Raw genomic sequence first — 25,375 nt, forward strand, 5'->3', positions numbered from 1 at the left:
AGCCCAGTCGAAACGTCGCTCAGTTATAAGCAGTAATTGTATTCTATAGAATTGTGACCTGTATACATCCATCAACTCTCTCGTCCTTCTGCTGATACTAATTCCAAAACATTGTTATGAAATCTAGGCATATTTCAATTATATTATCATTAGACACAACATGTAGTGTCTGATGAACCACGAGCACATTTTGTGGATATATTATTATCATCATCTTGACATCCATCAGACATTTACTCATCCCAAAAAGATTTTGTCATAAAATCTAGGCACAATGTCTAAGGATCTTCATGGTCCATAGGATTAACCCTCTGGTCCTTGTGCTGCCAATAAACTGATCCCAAAAGGATGTTGTTATAAAATCTAGGCACAATCTCGAGGATGATAAATGTGTTCGTCGGGTTAACTATATTCCAAATTCTCTATAACTCACTACTACTTTCATTTTTTTTTTCATCACAAACAATTATCTACAACTAATGTTACAATAATCCACAGACAAACACATCTTTAATAATGTGAATTACTCTTTTCTCATGATCAATGTATTACACAATGTTGTTTTTGGACCAGGGACTCCGCCCCAAGCAGTTCTACTCATGATGAATGTGTTACACAATGTTGTTGACCAGGGACTCAGCCCCAAGCACTACTCATGTTCTTCTTGTTCTTTGAGGGCGACTCTCTTCGATAAACATGAAACTGGGCATGCTAGTTTCCTGGTCCACATAGTATGTCCATAATTTTATTTTATTCAAGATATTTTACCATAAAAGAGAAAGCTGCATTTTGAAAATCACAACAAATAAAGTCTGACAAAAATCCAAGCACACACTGGGGTCTGTAATGTCATAATTAACAGTTGTTCAACCTGAGCTCCAAGTGCAACTCAACTTGGGTTTTCTTCTTGAGAGTGACCCTCTTCGAAAAAATCCTAAGGCTCGTCCATTACAGTATGATTGACATTATGACATGAAACTGAGCATGCTTGTTCATTGGACAAATTGCACACTGATTGACAAACTTTGATTTTTAATAGTCCAAGATGGCTGCGATGACATCAAGTTCGTTTCCTGGGCCCCATATAGTACGCTTGTATTTGTTTTTTTAAATAATTACTTTTCAAGATATTTTGCCATAAAAGAGAAAGCTGCATTTCGTAAATCACAACGAATTTCTTTTACACATGGGGGGTTGGGTGCACTTTGGATCATGAGGTCTGTAATTGAGTCAAGTGGTGTGGTTTCGATTCCCTGCTTGTACATGACAAGGAGTAGGGTCATCTGCCCAAGCTCATGGTTCTCCAGTCTTATTGAAATAAAAATTGAACCATATGTTTGTGACGAAATGACCTAGTTAGTGCCAAGTGGACGTTAACCCCATTTCCCTCTCTTTAACACATCATAAATAAAGTCTGGACAAAAATTAAAGCACACAATGGGGTACGTAATGTCATAATTAACTGTGTTCAACATGAACAAAAATATTTGAAATCTTCAACAACACAGAAGCCAGCACTGTATAAGAGTTTGCTCCCCTTAGTCTTTTGTTCTTGAGGAATTGCGATGCATCCGACAAATTGAAATAGATGAAAGTAATGAATTCAAACTCGTTCCTGTTTAAGTGTTTTGACCCGCCGTTTAAGGTATGTGACATATTCTAACAAAACGCCCGATAAAGTTTGATCGACTAGCTTCTGCGGTAACCAGCCCTGGAAAATAGAAAAAAAAAATTATTTTTACATTATTTTGCGCAGGAAGTGATCAGACTATAAAAGTATGCAGCAGTCTTATGTTAAATTTGGGTCCTGTAGTTTAAGCTCAAATCAAAAACTACAACTCAAATATTTAATGTTAAAGGAGCTAAATCGCTAACATTTGGGACCTAGAAATTGACAAAAGTGGGTCGCAACGCATATAATACTGTAATATGAATGTATATAAACTGATTTACATTCAATAGTTTCCGTTTTAACTTCAATTTCAAATCAGTTATGTTTGGCGAAATAAGCCAGAAGTCTCAAGCGAGTGCAAATTTCTCGTGTCTGGTTATTCCAGTCTACATACGCCGTTTGATTTGGTGCAATGTGTCTAGCCTCGTCCCTCGAGTCTCTTGATACAACTGGGGCTGAAGCGCATTATGGTACACAATTCGTGTACCAATTGTAAAATGTTTATTTTGTCTTAAATAGTGGATATCAGAAGCCCATCTTTTCCCAATAAGATCACAACATCAATGTTGATTTAAACCGACAAATAAATCGTGTTTTTCAATGTTGAAGATTTTGGATGATACTGAGTTAGAGACTTGGCTACTTTAATGTAAAGCCAAAGGTCAACTATTTATAACAGACTTAGGTTTTAAATCTATTTTGTCCTGAAAGTATTTATTGGGTAGTTATTTCTAATTTGGTATATATGGAAAGTATAGACCCCCCAATCTTATTAGAAAAATACTGAATTACCCGAAAAACACCCATGGTGCAAGCACTGGGCAAAAATGTCAGGGTATCACTAACTGGCAACCCGACTGCTGTCTGCCAGCTTATTGTGTGCTAGCTTGACTGAGGGAGCAGTTGTTATTTCTTGATCAAATGGTTAGGCGGTTTTGGGAACATTAAAGGGTGTCGGCATACAAAAGACTCTGCAATTAAACGGCGGAAAAAGTAGTTGACAAAAAATATTTAAGAATTTACTTTGGCCTCAATATGGACAGTAAGTAATGAAAAATCCATTCTGAAAAATGGACTCTCCATCAACAAATTGAGCTGATCAACTCGGCATCTAACGCATCTCCCGATGAATACAAAGATAGGAGAGGGATTTGAAGCATATTTTTGATAGATAGATTAGTTTGAATATGTTTTTAGTCCAAATATATCATCAAATCACTTAGTTTGTACGCGGGAAGGTATCTTTAAAGTCAATGATAAACATTTGAGGGATACTGATCCATGAATTCCTCGCAATTTTGATAAAGTTGAACCTCTAAAAGGAATATCAGTTCAAAATTGGTTCAATTCCGCCACTCATTTACAAAGATATGATAAATTGGAATTTCAACTACATTCAGCAATCTTTGCACATTATATACACAAGCCAGTTTGGGTAAAGTCATACTTCCGCACACACACACACACCCAAACAAGTGAGAATCTGGCTTGAAAAAATCTTGAACATTTTTCTATTGAAGAGGAAGAAACAATCGCACCCATTCTGAAATGAAAATGAAAAATTGAACCCACCTTTAAATTTGTATTAACAAACCAAACAAATAAACACTGATCTGGTTTATTAGTAGGCTTGAACACCCAACCTCCAGGTAAATTCTCACCTCTACAAAAGAAAATATACATGTATTCACTTGACATATTTTGTTTAGCACAGACTAAATTGATATTTTCTCAATGTAAAAAATTTTAGCACCAAATATTTAATATTCATATAAATTGAACTGTACTTATTTGTCAAGTACAAGCGGGGGAATTGAAACCTAGCCACTTGACTCAATGACAATCTAATTAAAATAAAGATCTATATTTCGTTTCGTTTTTTATACTTTCGATGGCCTACACTACATGTACATCTAACAAGTTATAGTGGGAGTTCACGTTCTATGACGTCAGGTACCAAGCAAGCAACATTTGACCTGATTCCGTCAGTCATTCGATTAACCAATTAGCGACCGCCATGTATTTTTCATCTACTTTTGCTTTGTTTTGATTTCTATTGCCACTAATGTCTACTTACAGTTCCGCGCAAAAAGGGTCAAATGCTCGATTCGACAGACCATTTGATTGGCTGACCCCTCATTTCAAGCAGAACACGAGTTAAATAACAACTCTTCCAGATCAAAGTGTAGTAAAGACAAGTAAAATCGAAATTTTGAACTATAAAAACAAAACGAAATTGGATCTGTTTTAATCAGATTGATTCAATGACAGACCTTCAATGACAGACCTTATGATGCAATGCGCACAAGTTAACCATTCAGTCACCCAACCCCCCTGGGAAGGTGAGAGAACCAGATCAAGTCAGAAATTCTAAGGTAAAATGAAGGAAAATTGAATCAATAGGCTTCTTCGTCTCATGACTGTAAACACTGTATATAAATTTAATTGGTTGTGGATGCTCTAAGAGGCTAAAGTTAATATCCGATAATATCCGTAATTATCGAAAATTGTTAAAAACCAATATGATTCTTCGTCTCATGACCTTAAACACTGTGTATAAATTGCAAGTCAATAGGATATTAACTTTAGCCTCTTGTGGACGCCGAACCAACCTACGGCCAGACGTACAGGGATGACGGCAATATAGGACCACATTTCAATGTGGGCGTATAAAAAGTCAAAGTAATTTCATGCACAACCACCCCAGAAAATCTCTTGTGATGACAATTTAGATACAGTCCTGCTTATCAAATCTTCAAACATTCTCGATAGAACGTACCTAACATATTTTTTCTGTGGAGGCATATCAGGATGTGTGGTAGGGAACCCGGCTGACATCCATATCCCTTCCTTACAACCATATCGACGGATTGTGACGAAATCACGACTGGAAACTAATCCACCACCACCTTCAGCAGCAACACTATAGCATATATCAGTTTCATCATCTATTACACATAAAACCTAATGATAAAAAATATACATATATATCAGTGTCATCATCTATTACACATAAAAACAGACATAATCAAGCAACTTTTAATTATAATCATTGTATTTCTTTCTGATCTGGGATCCACGGTTGCTGAGAAAGTAAGATTCTGACTCACTAACTAGGAGGTCTCGAGTTTTCTTTCAATGCATACACCTTACAACGTTTTGTTTGATAAGATCTAATCCCACTTAACACTGCTGTAAAGAAAGCAAATTTCTGTTCCAAATTATGACCGGTCAAAAGCTTGATTAACAACCAATAGCCAACTGCATAACAATATCGTTGCATTTTAAACAAAGCTCCAAATTGGACCAAATATGTTTACATAACGTTACGTTATGACTCATAATTTTATTATGCCCAATTAACCAGTGCATAGCAGAATATTGCAGAAAAACTAATTACGTGACAAACAAGGCTATCAACACAGATACAATGTAAACAATACTGTATTGAGACGAACAATACTTTCACCATTTTTAATACCTTAAATCACTGTCCAAAGTTTTAGGGAAGACCCCAGATTAAACGAAGGGCTGTCATGTTGCTGTACTTGGGATAGATTTGATTGAAAGGGAAGAATAGACACACTGCCTCAAAATCTCAAATATCAGAAGCCAATCCAGCAATAGCTAGAGAGGGATTTCTCGGGCAATTGCTTCAGGAATATGCTTTTAATAATGGTTGTGAAAGATTTTGTTGGGCGGTTTCCTTTTAAGTCGTGCAGGATGGAGAGTCTGGCAAGAAAAGTTTGTGTAGTCCTTCAAATGGGACTAACAGTTGGAATTCCAAATATAATAGTTAGCCGTAGTGTTGCTGTCCAGTCAAAATGTATGGGATATGCCCATCTTTATTAGCCCAGTCAGGGAAGAACAGTAAGAAGTTAAACCCCATTTCATTTTATTTTGATATTTACCTTTATTTCTAGTACTGTTGGATTCCATTCTGGAGTCGCAATACAATTATGTACTAAATCATTCCATAAATCTTCAGGATCTATATCTAAATATACCTGCAATTATAAATACATATACATATTTACATCTTAGCTAATGGCAATCTGATTAAAATACAGATCTATATTTCGTTTCGTTTTTTTATACTTTCGATGGCCTACACTACATGAAGATCTGACAAGTTATGGCGATAGGTCACGTCAGGGGTCAAAAGACCGACTTTTGACCTATGACGTCAGACATTTGATTAACCAATCAGCATTGATGTTACTAGTGGATTACCTACAGTTCTGGGCAAAAAAGGTCAAACACTCGATTCGACAGACCATTTCAAGCAGAACACGAGTTAAATAACAAGTCTTCCAGAACCAAGTGTAGTAAAGACAAGTAAAACGAAATTTTGAACTATAAAAACGAAACGAAATAGGATCTGTGTTTAAATCTGATTGAGCTAATGGTAACACGGTTATAACCGAAATATTACAATGAAAACCATATTACTGTGTGACTTCTGATTAAAATAAAGATCTGACCAGTTGTAGTGGGAGGTCGCGCCTGGGGGCATACGAGTGGCTTTTGACCCTATGGCATCATGCCAATATTTACATGTACACACTGCTAAAGGGTTAACACAGCTCTCACCACTATATAGATTTCCAATTTTACTTACTTGTAATTTAAATAATTTTCCTATTCCCTCAACATTTTTTTGATAAATACAGCCTTCAATCATATCACGACCAGCATCTAATGTCCATTCATCATCCTCAGATGACACCATACTCCATAAAATATTCCAACCTTTTTCTCCTAACGCCACATAATCAGGGATCTACAGATAAACAAAACACCAACAATCAAATAAACCATTACGTACAACTAGGGAATCGAACCCACGCCAGATGACTCAATGACAGACCTCATGATACAATACGCCCATGCTTACCATTCGGCCATCCAATCCCCTACAGGACTAATGAAGACAGGCATAAACCATGTGGAGTCACAGTGGCTAAGTGAGTAAGATGCTGGCTCATTAGCCTGGATGTCGCGGGTTTGATCCCAGTGTTGGCCAAAAAAGTTTATCAGTACAAGGACAGTCGCTTAGTCGATTGGATGGGATGAAAAACCAAGGTCCTGTGTACACATTGGCGTGCAAGTAAAATCCCCTGGCAGTTGGGATTAAATGTAAGAAAGAGTAGGCCGTAGCTCCGCTGTCCAGGAAATATTTACAAGTATTTAACTTCCTGACCACTGTTCAAAAATTAATCATTATACATCAATAATCAATTGGGTTGTTTATTTTCTAACAGTGATCGAAAAATTAAATGCTTGTAAATTGGACACTCATTATTAAAACTGAATGGTCAGCTTTAAACTGGACACAAGTACAAATTGGATGATTTTTGGTGATTTTAATCGAATTTGAAAGAAATGGGCACTAGATACTCAAGATTAAATGATACCCGGGTTTCAGTGTATGTAGCCTATATTAAAGCTATTTGGCTTAACTTGTAGTACTATGTAGCCTACATTAGGCTATAGCTATTACCTTATCTAAACTTGTAGTACTATGTGGTCTACTGGTACTTCTAGATGCATCACTATAAAACCTGTCTCTATTACTTATAGTGTCTTCATCACCAGAACCTGTTAATAAAATATACACTTCATCAACATTGTACATCAATCATGTAATCTTATAATTGTATGATCAACTTTTGTATAAACTGTAACTTTGTATGCTGTCCTCGGTGGATGTAATGATACAATAAAATCTTATCTAGGGGTGGCATTCGATACGGTAAGTTTATTTCGCGTTCTGGTAATTATTCTGGTTTCTCATGCACACAAAACGCTCTGTTTTTGATCCACGAGGCTAATGAAGATGGACATACACCATACAATGTGCTATTCCACATTTTTGTCCCATTCCAATACAACTAGACACTAATCCTTGTCAGGCCCTAATTCCTACGCCAGAACCTCCCAAGAAACTTTATAGGATAACACCAGACTTGAAACATCCAAAATAGTACCTCTCGATCAGACCAATTCAACGCATATTTTCTATGTAACCACAGCAGTCGTTCAAAGATGAATATGAAAGATTGCATTCCCATCATAAAAACCAAACGATTAACCTGCAGAACTGGATGGGTGGGTCGAATTGAACAATGCCGCGGATAGAAAATGATAAATCATTTGTTACTCTGTCTGCGTAGATATCTATACCTGGGTTATTAACTGAAATTTTGCGATTGAACCTTAGTATTTATCTGGCTCTGAGTTCACGAAGCATTCTAACGACTTAATTTACTCAAAACTGTTCGCCTTATTTTAACTAAGATATATAGAGGATATTTGTCGTTTTGTCGTGAATAACATATTTTATTTCATCGAGAAGCAAGAAAACTTATATTTTCACAAATGCGTAGCATGAGTGAAAATATAAACGTTTTCTTGCTTAGACGACAAATGTTCTATTTATTTTATGATTTTACAATTATTTTAGGTAAAAACAGCATGGACTACTTTAGCCAGTGGAATAACACTTTTATTTCACTGATAAAACGCGGTATTCCACTACTGATCATAAAATAAAGTTCTTTATAAAACTTTTGTTGTTTTAATGTATCAGATACATCAATAAGAAACTATATGTAAAGTTTTGTGTTTCTGGACCATAGATATTTCTCATAAACAGTGATTGAAAGTTGAGTGAAGTCTGGGAATGCTTTGTGAACTTGGGGCCTCTTTAATTAATAACAAATATATCTAAAAATAATTCACCTTCAGCACTTTCTAAAGGTGAATAATATTCTTCACCACCAGGTGTCTGCCGACCCAATCTATTATTACCTAGCAACGGAGCTCGTTCATCATTAGATACTATTCCTGAAATGATCAACATATACAACTTGTGATATTTATAAACTATAACACATACTTATGGAAAAACAGATTTTTATTTATTTGGGCGACATTTCCAGAAGTATGTGTTATAGTTTATTGCTCTATCCAGTTACAAAATGCCTCTCAAAGATTATTGTGAGATTTAGATCTGGGATGGCCATAAGTGGTGCATCGCATCCCTGTGATAATAATAAAGTACGGCCACAGTAGCTATAGCCTACCCATTATTCTTAGCGATTTTTATTATTTTGAGGACATCCTTTTCAGCAAATGTTATCCTGTTTCACATTAATCTGTTTTCAGCTTAAAATATGCATAATGAATCAAACGAGGAAAGATGAACTTTTATTCGTTGAAATAAATGGGGTACAAGAGTTGTATTGCGCATCTGAATTCATGTGTAAACTAATTAAAAAGTTTGTCACTCCTGATTTAGAAAAAGAGTTGGCACATCTTGCTATAATATTTCTTCCCTCATGGAATTTCATTTAACGGCGAGTGACTGGGTGGTCGAGCTTCTAACGTGTGCACTTTAGATCATAAGATTTATCAATGAGAAAAGTGGCGTGTTTTTGATTCCAAGCTTGATAGTGACAAGGAGTAGGGTTGCCTGTTCAGCCTCACGGGTTATCTCCTCCCACTGCTAGAGACCCCTATGCGCTAGCGAACTGATTTACTGAAATAAAATTGTACCAGACGTTAGCCCCGAAATGACCTAAACAAATGGAGTAAGGTTTAATATCTCTTCTCAACACAATACTTTGACCACTTTGAGACTAAAGTGACCCATACACACACAAACTTTTTCATCAACAGTATTGACGTCAAATTATTTGACGTGTTTTTGATTGTGTATAGGTAATATTGACGGCCTATAAGTATTGATGACAATATACTGACGGTGCTGTTTTAGATAGATATTTTTTGCACAAACTATCAATAAATTTGTGTGTGTCTTTTTGGTGCTATTTGCTTCAAGGCTAGAGTAAGAGCCTATGCAGTTGGTTCGTCCATTGTGACAGTTGGGCTCAAACTAAATATTGCACAATAAATATTGAGCATGTAGGGCAATCGTCGAACTGTCAATAATGTTGAAATCAATACAGTTGAGATCAATGCTATTGAGATCAATACTATTGAGATCAATACTATTGAGATCAATGCAGCTGAGATCAATGCAGTTGAGATCAATGCTATTGAGATCAATACTATTGATGAAAAAGTTTGTGCATGTATGGGCTGCTTAACACGTAATTTTTAAGTAAGAATGTAGTTTGTGATGGTAGAAATGTTGTCAACTCACCTCTATATGCACGCCGCCTCTCTAGATCTTTTTTTTCTTGAGGTAAAACTTTAAAATCCAGAAACCATGTCTCCACCCACGCCAGAACAAACGATATAATCAACAGACAGTAACTTAGCGGATTTTTAGAACTTGCATATGAGGTAAACTGTTGAATAGAAAAATAATCTGGTTTTTAAAAACAAGCAAAAGATAAACGAGACAGAGAATCACATGCAGACGCCACTTACAACTATTCTAAGTGAAATCGTGGCATTATTGTGGCGATATTGTGACAATTTTCAACAAAAAAAACCCTCGATAATCGTGCACGGACAAACCGTCACGATGTCCGTACTGTACCATGACTGCCCCCGATACAGCATCACATAATTTAACAAAACATTCTTATAAACGTGTACTTACTTCAAATAAAAATATTTTTACTATCAAAAATACACTGGTCATTAATGTAGTCAACTGAAAGAAGACAAAAAAAAAATAATCTAAAATAAGATCTTAAACAAGCACAAAACCTCTTGGAATTTACGATATGTATCACTAAGAAACAGAGAATGGTCAACCGGTCAGCAGTACTTACACTAAGGAGTTACATGTAGTTCATCACAATCTTGGATTATATTTATATACAAGGGTGTATATGTACCTTTATTTCCAAGATGACCTATTCTATATGTTTCTTTTCTTCCTAAACAATCCCCCAGTTTCGTTTCTTTAGGAAGGTTCTGAAGGGTGGGGGGGGGTGGGGGTGTTACTCTCCACTTATGCAAATCAAATTTTGGAGATTTCTAACATTCGTAGCATAAACTGGTGTATATTTTTATGAAATGTGATTTTATTTCCTGGTTGACTTATACAATATGTTCCTCTTCTTCCTAAAAAATCCCCCAATTTCGTATCTCTAGGGAGGTTCTGAAAGGGGGGGAGGAGTGTTACTCTCCTCTCAGGCGAATCAAATTTTGGAAATTTCGTGGGATGACAATTATGTCTTTGTTGAAAATGTTGATATATTCATTTGAAACAAAAATTTAATCACTAATTAATAATATACAAGAGTATCCCCAAGACAACTCAGAACTCTCAGTGGAAATTCAGTTCTCAGGTATCCACCACCCAAGATCAGCCCAATTCAAAACTTTAAAGCATAAATCAAAGAACTACTCAGTCTTCTTGTGTCAGTTACAATTGCATGTTTTAAATAACTCACCGCTACTGTCCACCAGTGTCGTAGACGAAATAACGCATAAGCTAAATTGAGCAAGGTAAAACGTATGAATGATAACATCTGAAATATACACAAAAAATAAAAAAATGGAGACATTCGTCTTTAATGAATGAAATAAAATGGAGTTTAATATTCTACTTTTCTATACCATCTAGGCTAAAGAAGACGGACCTTAGTTTTTCGTTCCAACTGATCAACTAGTCACTGTCCTTGCCAAGCCTATCTACCTGCACTACGGACAAGAGAAATTGGCCCAGAGAAACTTTCTCGGCTGACACCGGGAAAGAGTCTTAGCCCTCCTGGTTAGCAAGCCAGGCATCTTACTCAATGAGACACAGCGGCTTTCTATTTAATACAAACTTGATGTTTCCTTTTAACCCGGTGGTGCTAGTACCACACAGGGTGTAATTACAGCTCGCACTCGCTTCTCTTATTCACTTCTCATGGACAGACAAAGGTCACAATTCTATGGAATATAATTACCGCGAGCGACGTTTCGACTAGTCATTATCAAGCAATGAGCTGTAATGTGTATTTCAAGTTCAATTATATTACTATTAGTGTTTAACGTCCTACTGTTCTGCTCCGACTGGGCTAATGAAGACATGCATACGCCATACAGTGTGCATTGTGGCATATTCTGCACAGACAGTGGCGGTGCAGTCTACTCTCATATCAAATTCCAACTCTGAAGAGATCATTTACATGTACACCATGTTTCATGCCACTGTGTTTATTCATCCCATCCAAACAACTAGACACTATCCTTGCAAAGCACCCTTTCCTGACAAAGGGAAATCACTGGAAAATCACTGTCAACTTTCTCTGCCAACACTGGGAAACAAATCCTGTATCTTCTGGTTACTCACTGAGCCACTGTGGCTCCCTTGTCATGTATAACTAAAACGTTATTTGCAGGTCTGATTGTGATAATGAAATATTTATACTTACAACAGTATCAAAAAGAGACTCTTTAAATGTATAATTAACAACTTGTCGACTAAAACTATCCCAACCAGTTCCATTGCCTAATAACTGTAACATACAATTAATAATATCAAAATATTGTCAGCTACAACAAAACTTATAATTTCCAGAAAATGAGATCAAGTTTTAACATTTACATCTACTTTTAGTAGAGTGCTATATGCTACGAGGGAAATATTGCCCTGTCGGTTGTGTTTCTAAGCACCCTTCATCGAATTCAAATATTTTGCATCCCATCCGAATAACTACATGTAGATAACTAGATGCCAGATCCTCCGCCACTTATTGAACCCAGATTGTATCTAGGTATGTATAATTACACGAGTCACTTAATTCTATTGGTGAGAATGTTTTTAATTTGAATAAATCCAAGTTGAGAGAATATATCTAGTGATGAAATTTCCATTTTGTTTTCTTAATTAAATGTCCAATAATCAACTTGAGTATATTTCAGCATGGAAATTTGACAATGTCTGAAAAAATCAAATGGAGTTTAACATCCTACTGTTTTGTTCCTATACTGGGCTAATGAAGATGGGCATACGCCATACAGTGTGCTATGAGGGAAATTCTACCCGGGCAGCAGCACTATGGATTATTCTTATATCGAATTCCAACTGCCATGGGATTTTTTATTTGCACGCTAATGTATACATGGGACCTCAGTTTTCCATCACATACGAATGACTAGACGGCTGTCCTTGTCAGGTCCTCCATCCTGCACTACTGACAAGGGGAAACCATGTTAGAAAATCCTGATGAACTTTCTCGGCCAAACTTTCTCGGATCAAACACGCGACCTCCAGGCTAGCATGCCAGCTTCTTACTCACTAAGCTACATGTACCAAAATCAAATAAGTTGCTTTATCAATGTATATCAATATAATTGTCTGTGTATATCAATGTAATTACCTGTGTATCTCAATATAATACCTGTGTGTATCAATATGATTACCTGTGTATCTCAATATGATTACATGTACCTGTGTATATCAATATGATTACCTGTGTATATCAATATAATTACCTGAGTATATCAATTTGATTACCTGTGTATATCAATATGACTACTTGTGTACATTACCTGTGTATATTAATATAATTACCTGAGTATATCAATATGATTACCTGAGTACATGTATATCAATATGATTACCTGTGTATAATATGATTACCTGTGTACATCAATATGATTACCTGAGTATATCTATATGATTACCTGTGTATATATAACCCAGAGTATAAAACTGAGACCAACATCAAAAACTGTTAATAGAAGAAATGTCCGTCGAACTGCTGATATTTTCCCGGAATTTGGGGTCCAAAGATCTTCATTTTCCATATTGCCATTGTTTAGTGCACTGTAGTAGAAAACAAATCATTTAAACAAAAATGAAATGAAATGTGGTTTAATGTCCTACTGTTCTGCTCCTATGCTGGGCTAATGAAGACGGGTGTACGCTATACAGTGTGCTATGAGGAAACATGTACAGAGAGGGAGATTTAAATGGGATACAAAATGAAATGAAATGAAATGAAATGGGGTTTAACGTCCTACTGTTCTGCTCCTAACCTGGGCTAATGAAGACGGGCATACGTCATACAGTGTGCTATGAGGGAAATTTTGCCCGGGCAGCGGCGCTACGGCCTACTCTTATATCGAATTCCAACTGCAAAGGGATCTTTTACGTGCACGCCAATGTGTACACGGGACCTCGGTTTTCCGTCCCATCCGAACGACTAGACAGCTGTCCTTGTCAGTCCCTCCGTCCTGCATCACTGACAAGGGGAAACCACGCCGGAAAATCGGGATGAACTTTCTCAGCCAATGCAGGGATCGAACACCAGACCTCCAGGCTAGCGAGCAACGTCTTACCCACTTAGCCACGTGATCCCCCTAAATGGGATACAAGGTTCACTGAACACTAGGTCATTTCAGGACTAACATACACTGTATGGTACAATTTTATTTAAATAACTTGCTTATACATGCACATGTACTTAGTTTAGGGGTGTTTGGCAGTGGGAGGAAACCAGAGGACCTGGAGAAAACTCAAGAAATTAGGCAGGTGACCCTACTCTTTGTCACATGTTTGGAACTGAGGCAATGCCACTTGAGTCAATGTCAGACCTTATGATCTAAAGTGCGTGGGTTAGACCATTTGGCCACACAACCTTCGTGTGCATATTTGGACACCATTTGTGGGGGACGGGAATGAACATATATAAAAGGTAGAGAATGTATCCTGGAAATAACGGTTTTAGATCTACCTGACAAAATGTCAGGCAGTAATGAAATAGTACCTGACTTTTCAACTCAGTGTCGGACATGTATTAAAAAAGCTATTTCACACACAATGAATTTTGTTGATGTTCGTGAAAATTTAATGATAGGATATCGGGTGTTTTCAAATCTCATTAATGCAGTACTTCAGTAATTTTCAGACCTTAGGATAATTTGGCCTGCATAAATCAGTTTCTGTCCCATTCAAACGACTTGGCACCAGCACAGATGTTACCACTGACAAGGTCTTTCGTGCCAAAATCGGAATCTGAAATCAGGACATTCCAGTCCAGATACTATCCTAAACGTAATTTCATTTAAAACGGACAAGAAATCACACTAGAAAATAGACTTCTTCTGAGAAAAACTTAACCAAAACTGACCTGCTATTGTTTACATTTTCTACCGGTAGATGTCCACCCTGATACAAAACTTGTCCCACATATTTCGCTGCATCATCACGACCAGGTCCAACATTCACCATGTCATCACTGCGCTGCAAAATAAAAAAAAACAACATTGACTCATTAATTATAGATCTCTAATGTCCAGATTTTACATTACACAATTATATGTTCATATACATGTAATCATACATTGATTACTGCCACCAGAAGTTGATATAATCATACAGCGAATACATAATCATACAGAGATGACAAAATACATGTATATATGTATATATATAGTTATAGTTATATTACACTATAGATGGCCCTGATAATGATTAATATTAATATCCCACTATAGACAGCTTTAATGATTACTATACTGTATATACAAACTATAGACTGCCCTAATGTTGGTATACTGTATATATACACACTATAGACAGCACTAATGATTAATATACTGTATATACAAACTATAGACAGCCCTAATGTTTGATAAACTGTATATATACACACTATAGACAGCACTAATGATTGATATACTGTATATAAACACAGTATAGACAGCCCTAATGTTTGATAAACTGTATATATACACACTATAGACAGCACTAATGATTGCTATACTGTATATATATACACACTATAGACAGCCCTAATGTTTTTTATACTGTATATATACACACACTATAGACAGCCCTAATGATTGATATACTTATACACACTATAGACAGCCCTAATGAATAATGATTGATATACTGTATACTGTATATATACATACTATAGATAGCCCTAATGTTGGTATACTGTATATATACACACTATAGACAGCCCTAATGATTGATATACTGTATATATATACACACTATAGACAGCACTAAAGATTGATGTGTGATATATATCATAATAGTAAGTGCATGAGAATTGCACTACACGCAAAACAAAACCATTATGACAAACCTGCTGACAAGATAAATTACACAGACAGTGCAAGAAATCAACAACAAATATCAATTCAAATGAATGGATCCAAAGGCCAGGCGTAGACGTCCACAGCGCTGTACAGTCCCAGGCCTGTGAAAACACAGGCTTCACTCATAATGAAGAAAAATAATGATTTACAATATAGAAGTAATGCGACTATGGTCGTCTTCTGAATTGCGACAGTCTGCCAGTTGGAGTCATGAGTGAAAACGTCAAAAAATTTCACAATAATATGGCGATAATATAATGAGGCGATAATCCAGATAAAAATTTCGAAAATGCTAAAATTGAATAAATAAAGTGTAGTGTGTAAACACGAGCAAAGCCCAACAAGGAGAACATTCTGCAGTACAAAAGGGCTAAAACTCTAATCTAATAGTAAGACATTTTTAATCCTGACCCACATATCTATTACATAAAACATGTAAATAGTTAAGAAACCAAAACAATAAAACTATTCGTATCAAGGTTAGATTACATTACAAAGAGGAAAAGACTAATTTCAATTCAACCCAGTCCAGGTCTTTCAGAACTAACATCAAACATTTACTGCATTTTATAACAAATCATTTTATGGCATAGTCCATAGTACAACTGTCTAGGCAAATTTCCCTTGTAACATGTACATGTATGTCCATTTGGTGCATAAAAGTTCTTTTCATCTCCATCTTAGATCTCAAAAAAATATTTTTGAAATGCTTAGAAACATCATTCAGATGTAATGAATCGCTACATGTAAATAATATGAACAGCTTCACCTCATATTAACATCCTTGCTACAAGTCACATGCCTAAAACCACATCAAAGGACAAATTATTGGAGTGTGACAACCATAATACATCTTAAAGCAATCATCCCATAGGCTCTTTGAAACTTGTATACTAAAAGCTCTGTAATACTAGCAAGAACACATCCTTTAAAAGTGCAAGTAGAAGTGTGTTAGTTTGATGTGAGAATGGTGTCCAAGTCAAGTCAAAAGCTTGTAAATTGGACTCTCATTATCAAAATTGAATGGTCAGCTTTAAAGGAGCTAAATTGGTAATATTTTGGAGCTAGAAATTGGCACAAATGGGTCGCAAGACATATAATAATATAATAGGAATTTATATAAACTGTTTTACATTCAATCGTTTCTGTTTTACTGTGAATTGTCATCAGTTATGTTCGGCGATATACACCAGTTTCTAGCGTCTAGTTATTCCAGTCAACATCAATAGTATTTATTGTGCATGCTCTACAAATAAGAATATGGCATTACCGTTTGATATGACATGTGGAATATATGTCTAGCCACATTCTTTGAGCAGCTTGTTACAAATTGCACTGAAACGCATTAAGGTACACGATTCGTGTACCAATGGTAAAATGTTTATTTTGTCTGAAATATTGGATATCAGAAGTCCATATTTTCCAGGTAAGATCACCACACCAATGCTGATTTAAATTGCAAAAAAAATTGTGTTTTCAATGTCAAAGATTTTGGATGATATTGGGTTACGGACTTAGCTACTTTAAACAGGACACAAGTACAAATTAGATGATTTTTTTTTTTTATCAGTGATCGAGAAATTAAACACTTGTAAATTGGACACTCCTTATCAAAATGGAATAGTCAAATATAAACTGGACACCAGTAAAAATTAAATGATGTTTGGTGATTTTAAACGATTTATAAGAAATTTTAAACAAAGATTTGATATTGAAAGAATGTGATAGAAATTAGTGCTAAATACACAAGGTTACAGTGATACCCTATGAAACTATAAATAGCCAGTACACATGAAATTTTCTACATGTCTATCAACTATTAAAGCCCTACTGTTAACAATTCTGAATAACAGTAATATTTAGGTAAACTATAACACATACTTATGGAAAAACAGCTACTGATTTATTTAGACGACGATTTGAAGAGTATTCTCTCTCAACATTTTCAAGCTAATACAATATAACAAAATTGAAGCAACATATACATGTATAGACATAACTACAACAACAAAGCTGAAACCATACATGGCAAGTTGCTGTCTCTGCATTGCATCAGAAATGTGAGGTTGTACTTAGTCTTAACACATTTACCTCCTAATTATCTGTCAATTGTATTGTTAGTGGATATCTCCATACTGATGACGATAATATTCTTTAAGTGGCATTTACTGGGTAGATAAATAAACCATAACGAGAGAAAAAGAGAAATAGATTTTAACCTCCACATGACACAAACTAGGTCATTTTGGGACTAACATATGGTTTAATTTTATTTCAATAATTCGCTTGCGCGTAGGGGTCTTTAGTAGTGGGAGGAAACCGGAGAAAACCCACGAGATTGGACAGGCGCCCCTACTCCTTGCCAGGTACAACCAGGGATTCAAAACCACGCCAGTTGACTCAATGACAGGCCTTATGATAAAGTGAGCACGTGCTAACCATTCGGCCATCCAACCCCCCTAAACCATAACACATGGAAAAACAGCTACTGATTTATTAAGGTAACGTTTCGAAGAGCATTCTCTCAACGTTTTCGTTTTACTTGTCTTCACTACACAAGTTCTGGAAGAGTTGTTAAATATCGAAAGTATAAATAAAATGAAATACAGATCAGCATTTTAGTTAGATCGGGCCATGACATGTCTCTGACTGGTCATCATTACCTAAGTATTGTTTCTTATTTTAAAGTTTGAAAGGCAGATTAAGTAGTCAATCAGAGAGAGAGAGAGAAAATTGGGGTTTAATGTCCACTCGACACAAACTAAGTCATTTTGGGACTAACACATGGTTTAATTTTATTTCAATAATTCGCTTGCGCATAGGGGTCTTTAGCAGTGGGAGGAAACCGGAGGACCAGGAGAAAACCCACGAGGTTGGACAGGCGACCCTACTCCTTGTCACGTACAACCGGGGATTCGAAACCACGCCACGCCAGGAGAAAACCCACGAGGTTGGACAGGCGACCCTACTCCTTGTCTCGTACAACCGGGGATTCGAAACCACACCAGTTGACTCAATGACGGGCCTTATGATACAGCACGCACGTGCTAACCATTCAGGCATCCAAACCGCCAAATAGTCAATCAAGGTAGGTGTATAGACGGTATAACACAATAAATACCTTGATCAATGAAGTAGCCTATTATCAACGATAACCGAGATGAGTAGTAATCAGGCCTGGAAATAACGGTTTTAGATGTACCTGACAAAATGTCAGACACTAATGAAATAGTACCTGACATTTTCAACAGAGTGCCGGACATTTTTTAGTAATATGTGTCAAGAAGAAAGCCAAATCAGTGCCGGACAAAATGACAGGCATCAGAGGTTTTGTGCGTGACAAAGCCTGAATCTGTGCCTGACATTGTCTGTGAAGGGTGCCTTATTTCCAGGCTTGGTAGTAATTATACTCAATGTACAGTCAATTAATTTTGGAATTTTGATTATAATTCACAATATCTTGATGTCTGATTGGGCATATTCCTGGTCGGAGGTTTGTAAAATAGTGTAGGACATGTCAAGAATATACAGGCGAAATAGCATCAATGTTTCAAAGCCACAAATGATTTACAATAAAAAAAGTAATAGCAAAAATGCGACTGATTGACTTTTCAAAAATCATGGTTTCATCAGAAAGCCTTCTATTTCCTCATGTGAAACCAATATATTATGTAAATTAGACCCTTCAAACAATATGATTACATCTTTTAGCCTTTTTGTTTCCTCATGTTTTTCCTCATAAAAAACCCATAATCTATCAATTAAATACCTTTTAAATAATGCTGGCCTATTTTATCCCCATGGATGTTATCTAACTATTTTCTGTAAGGTACATGTACATGTATATATAGGACTGAGACTCAGGTACATATATATATACGACAAAGACTCATGTGACATGCTTGTAGGACAATATCACTGTTCAAACAATAATACAATACAATGTCTTCACTACCTTATAAAGGCCCATATGACTGAATGAGTGAGACAAGGAGAGAGAGAGAGAGAGAGAGAGAGAGAGAGAGGTGGATTTAAGTCCACTCCACACAAACCAGGTCATTTCAAGACCAACATTTTATTTCAATAATTTGTTAGTGCGTAGCACAAAGGACCTCAAAAGGACAGCTGTCAAGTCGTTCAGATGGGATGAAAAACCTTGACAGTTGGAATTCGATATATTGATATATAAGAGTAGCCCGTAGTGCCGCTGTCCGGGTAAATTCTACACTCTACACTAAATCAAATCCTAACTGTTACAAGTTCTTTCACTCGCAGGCAAGTTGACAACATATACATACATGTAGGACATCAACAACATGTATACAAATATATCGTACATCGTTTTTTGTCCCATCCAACTCACTAGATGCTGTCTCTTGTCAGGCCCTCCGTGCTGCACCACTGACAAGGGGAACCACTCTATAAAAACACAATGAACTTTCACTACCAACACCAGGATCGAACACAAGCCACTGCAGCTCCACCCATGACATGAAATCGTGTTTAACATCTTCTAATGTTGTTTTCTACACCAACCAGATACAGCCTTTTATATACATTTATTATAAGGACACCTTTCGATTTGAATGAAAATAAATGCCCAATCATAATTAGATTTGATGTATGAATAAAAATTTACTGATTTGTGTCTTCAGGCCTGGAAATAACGGTTTTAGATGTACCTGACAAAATGTCAGGCACTAATGAAATAGTACCTGACATTTCCAACTTAGTGCCGGACATGTATTAATAATATCAATAAAAAAGACAAATCAGTGCCGGACAAAATGACAGGCACCAGAGGTTTTGTGCCTGACAAAGCCAGAATCTGTGCCTGACATTGTTCGTGACAGGTGCCTTATTTCTAGGCGTCATTATTTGTCTATATCAGCAGTTCTCTCTCAGGAGACCCAGGTTTCCTCAATTCCTCCCCCAATCTGATTAAAACACAGATCCTATTTCATTTCGTTTTTTATAGTTCAAACTTTCATTTTACTTGTCTTTACTACACTAGGATCCGTATTCTGGATGATGTGAGGGATTAGCCAATGAAAGTCTGTTACGGCGAGTTTTTGACCACTAGAAACGTTAACGCTGATTGATTAATCAATGTCTGACATCATACGGTCAAAACCCACTCGTATGACACCTGACGCAACCTTCCACTACAACTGGTCAGATCTTTATGTGGTGTAAGCCATCAAAAGTATAAAATAATGAAACAAAATATAGATCTGTATTTTAATCACATTGTACCTCCCCCATTTTTAATTGTTTTTTCACATTCACAGATGATCATCAATATTTGGTATCTTCAGACATTACAGACTCTACAATCATACATGTATTTTAAATGAAACAATAAAACTAAAACTTACTTGAAGATAAATATATGTCATCATATAATTCAAAGTAAATTACAATACATTAAAAAAAACACCTGTCTTCATTCCCTCATCTTTACAGTTTGTACACATACATTTGTTTTTTATAGACAGGTAGAGAATTTATTCCAGAATATTAAAAGCAATAGTCTTCATTTTAATATATTATCAACAAGTAACCATGTAGTATAGAATATCATCAATGTCTATTTTCTGTGATTTTTGATTGTTATTATATCGTACTGACACATGAATTACGATTTTATGCTTTTAAAAATTTCAATCCGCCCAAAAATACTTAGCCTGAGGCTTTGATGAAATATGCATGTAGGCCTACATGTATGTATAACCAAGCAACTAAACTCTTGTAGAATTTAATTTAATAAAATGTCTATGTAAATAAACAACAATATATAAGTTTATGATTGAGCATGCCCTTCAATCAGCCTTACAAACTATATGGGTATATATATATATATAATAATGTAACGAGAGTTATCTTATAGAAAGGTACATCAGGTAAAAATGACTATTTTAATCAATGATAGAAATGAGAAGGGATCACCTGAGAATATTTAACATGATGACATCACATAAGATCAAATTCCAAGTTCATTATCTGTGTTTAAGATATTATACAAACATGATTGAAAGTTGTTCATGTAGTACACTTATATATTCTATTACAAAAGCCCAACAGACCGTCAAAACTATCTTTTAGGATTGTTTGACACATGGGATTTTAATAATCCTGCTTTAATTGTATTGTATTTCTGTTCAATATTCAAGCGTGGGAACGATCCAATTCTTATTCTTAAGTGATTGCGTAAGTCAATTCATTCAGACACATATATAGCTTTTGCATACATACATATATATGTTTATGTATAGTTTAAAGAGGTATTCAAGAGTTAAATCTGCCTATTGCAGGTAACTGAATTCTTTCAGATACGAAATGAAATGAAATGGGGTTTAACATCCTACTGTTCTGCTCCTTTACTGGGCTAATGAAGACGGGCATACGCCATACAGTGTGCTATGAGGGAAATTTTGCCCGGGCAGCGGCACTATCGCCTACTCTTATATATCGAATTCCAACTGCCAAGGGATCTTTCACGTGCATTCCAATGTATACACGGGACCTTGGTTTTCCGTGTCATCCGAAGGACTAGACAGCTGTCCTTGTCAGGCCCTCCGTTCTGCACCACTGACAAGAGGAAACCACGTTGGAAAATCTGGATGAACTTTTTCGGCTAATGCAGGGATCGAACACCCGACCTCCAGGCTAGCGAGCCAGCGTATAAACCACCTAGCCACCGTGGCTACATCTTTCAGATACAGTACATTGTACATGTAGCTTTTACATTCATACAGTGTATGTGTAGTTTTAAAGTGGCATTATTCAAGAGTTAAATCTGCCTATTGCAGAGAGAGAGAGAGAGAGAGAAACGGGGTTTAACATCCACTCTACACACACACTTGGTCATTTCGGGACTAACACATGGTTCAGTTATATTTAAATAATTCGCTTGCGTGTAGGTGTCTTTAGCAGTGGGAGGAAACCAGAGGATCCGGAGAAAACCCACGAGGCTGGACAGTTCTTGGCTTGAAGTACTACATGTAATGTATACATGTAAAACATTATTTTGATATTTATTCATATGATAAGCCCATAATCAACTCTCTAGATCATAGATGGCTGAGATATTGAATGGATTAGATGATGTCTGTTATAGCTTTAATATGGACGCCACTCACAGATGTTGCCAATTGAAAGACTCAAGACTTCATCTATTATCATGGAAAGATACTTGAATATCGAGACAATTTAGTTTATTTCTTGTCAAAACTTTAAACACTCTTAACTTCGCTCAGCATCAATGTATTCATTTCTTATTAGCTATTTTTGAACTATTATAGCAAGAATGATCAGCTTTTCATCTAAACCTTACATAATGTATCTTTAAAGTAAAGTACTTCTAAGTAGATAAATGACATGTACTTTAAAATTTACTGAACATGAATTCATAACAAAACAAAAATTACATCCAACGTCCACTTAATATCAGTATACCAGCTTTTAATAGGTCCACAGCTGTACATGTATATATTTCGTCCGAGCATGAAGCACAATAGACTTTGCCACTCCTTCTAGCTAAATGTAGACCACTAAAAATCACAGAAAAAGAGACACCTGTTTGTCTCATTGAAAGAATCTTAGTACATATTTCATGAAAAGTGCACTGTTACAATGCAATATGGTTTTTCGATATCGCAAAATGCTATCAAAACAGATTTTAAATGACAAACTTCCTCTTAATACACAGTTAAAGATGCATTATGTAAGATTTAGATAAAGAACTGTCCGTTCTTGCTTTAATAGTTCAAAAATCGGAATAGAGGGGTGACGGCAATTACACTCCCTTAAAAGAATAATTCTAACATTGGCTGGACCAGCGGATAGTTCTGTGTAGCTAGATGCTGGATCAGTCGTCGATGCCGGCGGAGAGAGTACAGTAATAGATATTTAAGATTTAATGAAGAGTGTCTTATTTTTAACCGAAACGTTATGATGATGAAAAAAAAAACACCTCTCATCTAACCTGAAGTCAGTTTTTGTACAGCTGTTGTGCAGGGATTTTTAAATATCTCGTTAAAAAAAATAGATACTAAAAAATGAATAATTATTGAAAATTTCATTCAAAAAACTTTATTCTGGGTGTGAAGTTATGAATTTCTGAAGATGAAACATAGATCAATTATTTTTGTAGTAGGAGTACTTAATAACCGAGACTAATCTTTAGATAAATGGGTCCAGTTTGTGAAACTGAAAGTGATATAAATCATGCTATATCATCTGCTGATCAAAGACTACAAATCGCAACTTAATTCATACTGTACTGTGGCCAACATATCGTTTCAACTCTGTACATCTTATCAAGCCCTTCATGTAATACCCTGCATATCTGGTCACTAATTTCGATTGGCTACTGACCCAGCTGGGGACCTCTCAGATTCCGCAATAGAAAAAATCATCGCGAATACCAAGTCTAATACTTTCCAGCTAAAATGCCTGCCTGTGATAATCGAGTTGCAAAGTTCAAGATTCATTCAATGGCAAGGTTTCCATGGAGGTTGCCATGTTTGATTTGAGTATGTTTGTGTCACAACCTCTAGACAATACACTTGTACATGTGTTGGTGGTAAAGGCCAAGGGAAATACCATATAAATTCAGGAATTTCAGACTAATGTAGCAAGGGCTAGATGTTGTACAACTCATGGTCATTGCTTCAGGAACATTTGTGGCCCAGTGAGTGGTCCAGAGCAGAGTTTGATCCCAGTTTTCAAATTTTTAATATCTAATAAATTTGTCTACTTCCCATCAAAAATCCACATCAATGTAGCGTATTCAGACTATGACAATACTAAAATTGCCTTAATAGGCCTATCATTTAAAATTTACATCCATATCAAATTTAGTTCCTTTAGGATTTTAAGATGTCTATGATAAGATTAAGATAAGATTTTTGTTTTGATACATCATAGACAGATGAAATACAATATCAATATACATTGTGCAACAACATCATTTATAGCAATATTCATAAATATGTAGGTTTCATAAATAAATAATCCAATTTACATAACATTGTATTGTCAGGCCTGGTTATGAACAATGCAATCAACAATTAAGGATGGCATCAATCAGTATGTCTGATTGACTATGTCATGTGAGAGGACATAGTCAGATCAGACACCATTCCTAAAGGAACTATATCAAAAGCTAATCTTACAAATCAATGAGACAAATACAGCAAGATCATATAGGGCCTATGTAAATCTTCCTTTCTACAATTAGAGGCCAACTAATTAACAACTGTCACTGAAGAAATTGCTGACTTGTATTGTAATTCAGATCGAGTAAATTTTAATTAATCTTACCACACGTACCCTGTTTATAGACATGCTCGTCTTCGATTCCAAAATTCAGTGTCGAAATCTGCTAAATCATTGCAGGTGTCATAAACATTTGGTGCAAAAAACTAATTAAGTTAATAACTAAAATTCAAGAAGATCTTGCAAGTGATTGACCTGGTTTTGTTGACTACCAGTCAGGTGCGTGACCCGGAAGTGAACTCTTAATTGTCACAAACTGACTACGATGCGGTATCAACATTACCTGTCAAGCGTGCACTGAATGTTCCGCAATATAACACTCCAAAATTCAATCAATCATGTCAAAGTCAGCTGACTTCTTCTGTTTTCCCCGGTAATTCCAATTACGGA

At 35.9% G+C, this 25,375-nt stretch overlaps 1 protein-coding gene across 3 annotated transcripts; it reads right to left on the reverse strand.

The window, feature by feature from the left end:
* Positions 1-12: 12 nt before the first annotated feature.
* LOC126820435 (stAR-related lipid transfer protein 3) lies at positions 13-25,348 on the reverse strand. Of its 3 annotated transcripts, none has more exons than XM_050548414.2 (14): positions 25,269-25,348; positions 14,722-14,834; positions 13,274-13,415; positions 12,019-12,102; positions 11,050-11,127; positions 10,248-10,301; positions 9,843-9,990; positions 8,417-8,521; positions 7,176-7,273; positions 6,294-6,455; positions 5,584-5,679; positions 4,452-4,636; positions 3,245-3,335; positions 13-1,711 (listed from the first exon to the last, which is right to left on the reverse strand). In XM_050548414.2, exons 2-14 carry the CDS (start codon positions 14,820-14,822, stop codon positions 1,604-1,606), a joined length of 1,452 nt encoding a protein of 483 aa, XP_050404371.1. In that variant the 5' UTR covers positions 14,823-14,834; positions 25,269-25,348; the 3' UTR covers positions 13-1,603. The 3 variants fall into 3 exon arrangements, with proteins under 3 accessions (XP_050404371.1, XP_050404370.1, XP_050404369.1); XM_050548413.2 differs by lacking the exon at positions 25,269-25,348 and adding an exon at positions 25,040-25,249; XM_050548412.2 differs by lacking the exon at positions 25,269-25,348 and adding an exon at positions 25,031-25,249.
* Positions 25,349-25,375: the final 27 nt, after the last annotated feature.

Source organism: Patella vulgata, chromosome 5 (assembly GCF_932274485.2).
Source record: "Patella vulgata chromosome 5, xgPatVulg1.2, whole genome shotgun sequence".
In the NCBI taxonomy this organism is placed as follows: Eukaryota; Metazoa; Mollusca; class Gastropoda; family Patellidae; genus Patella; species Patella vulgata.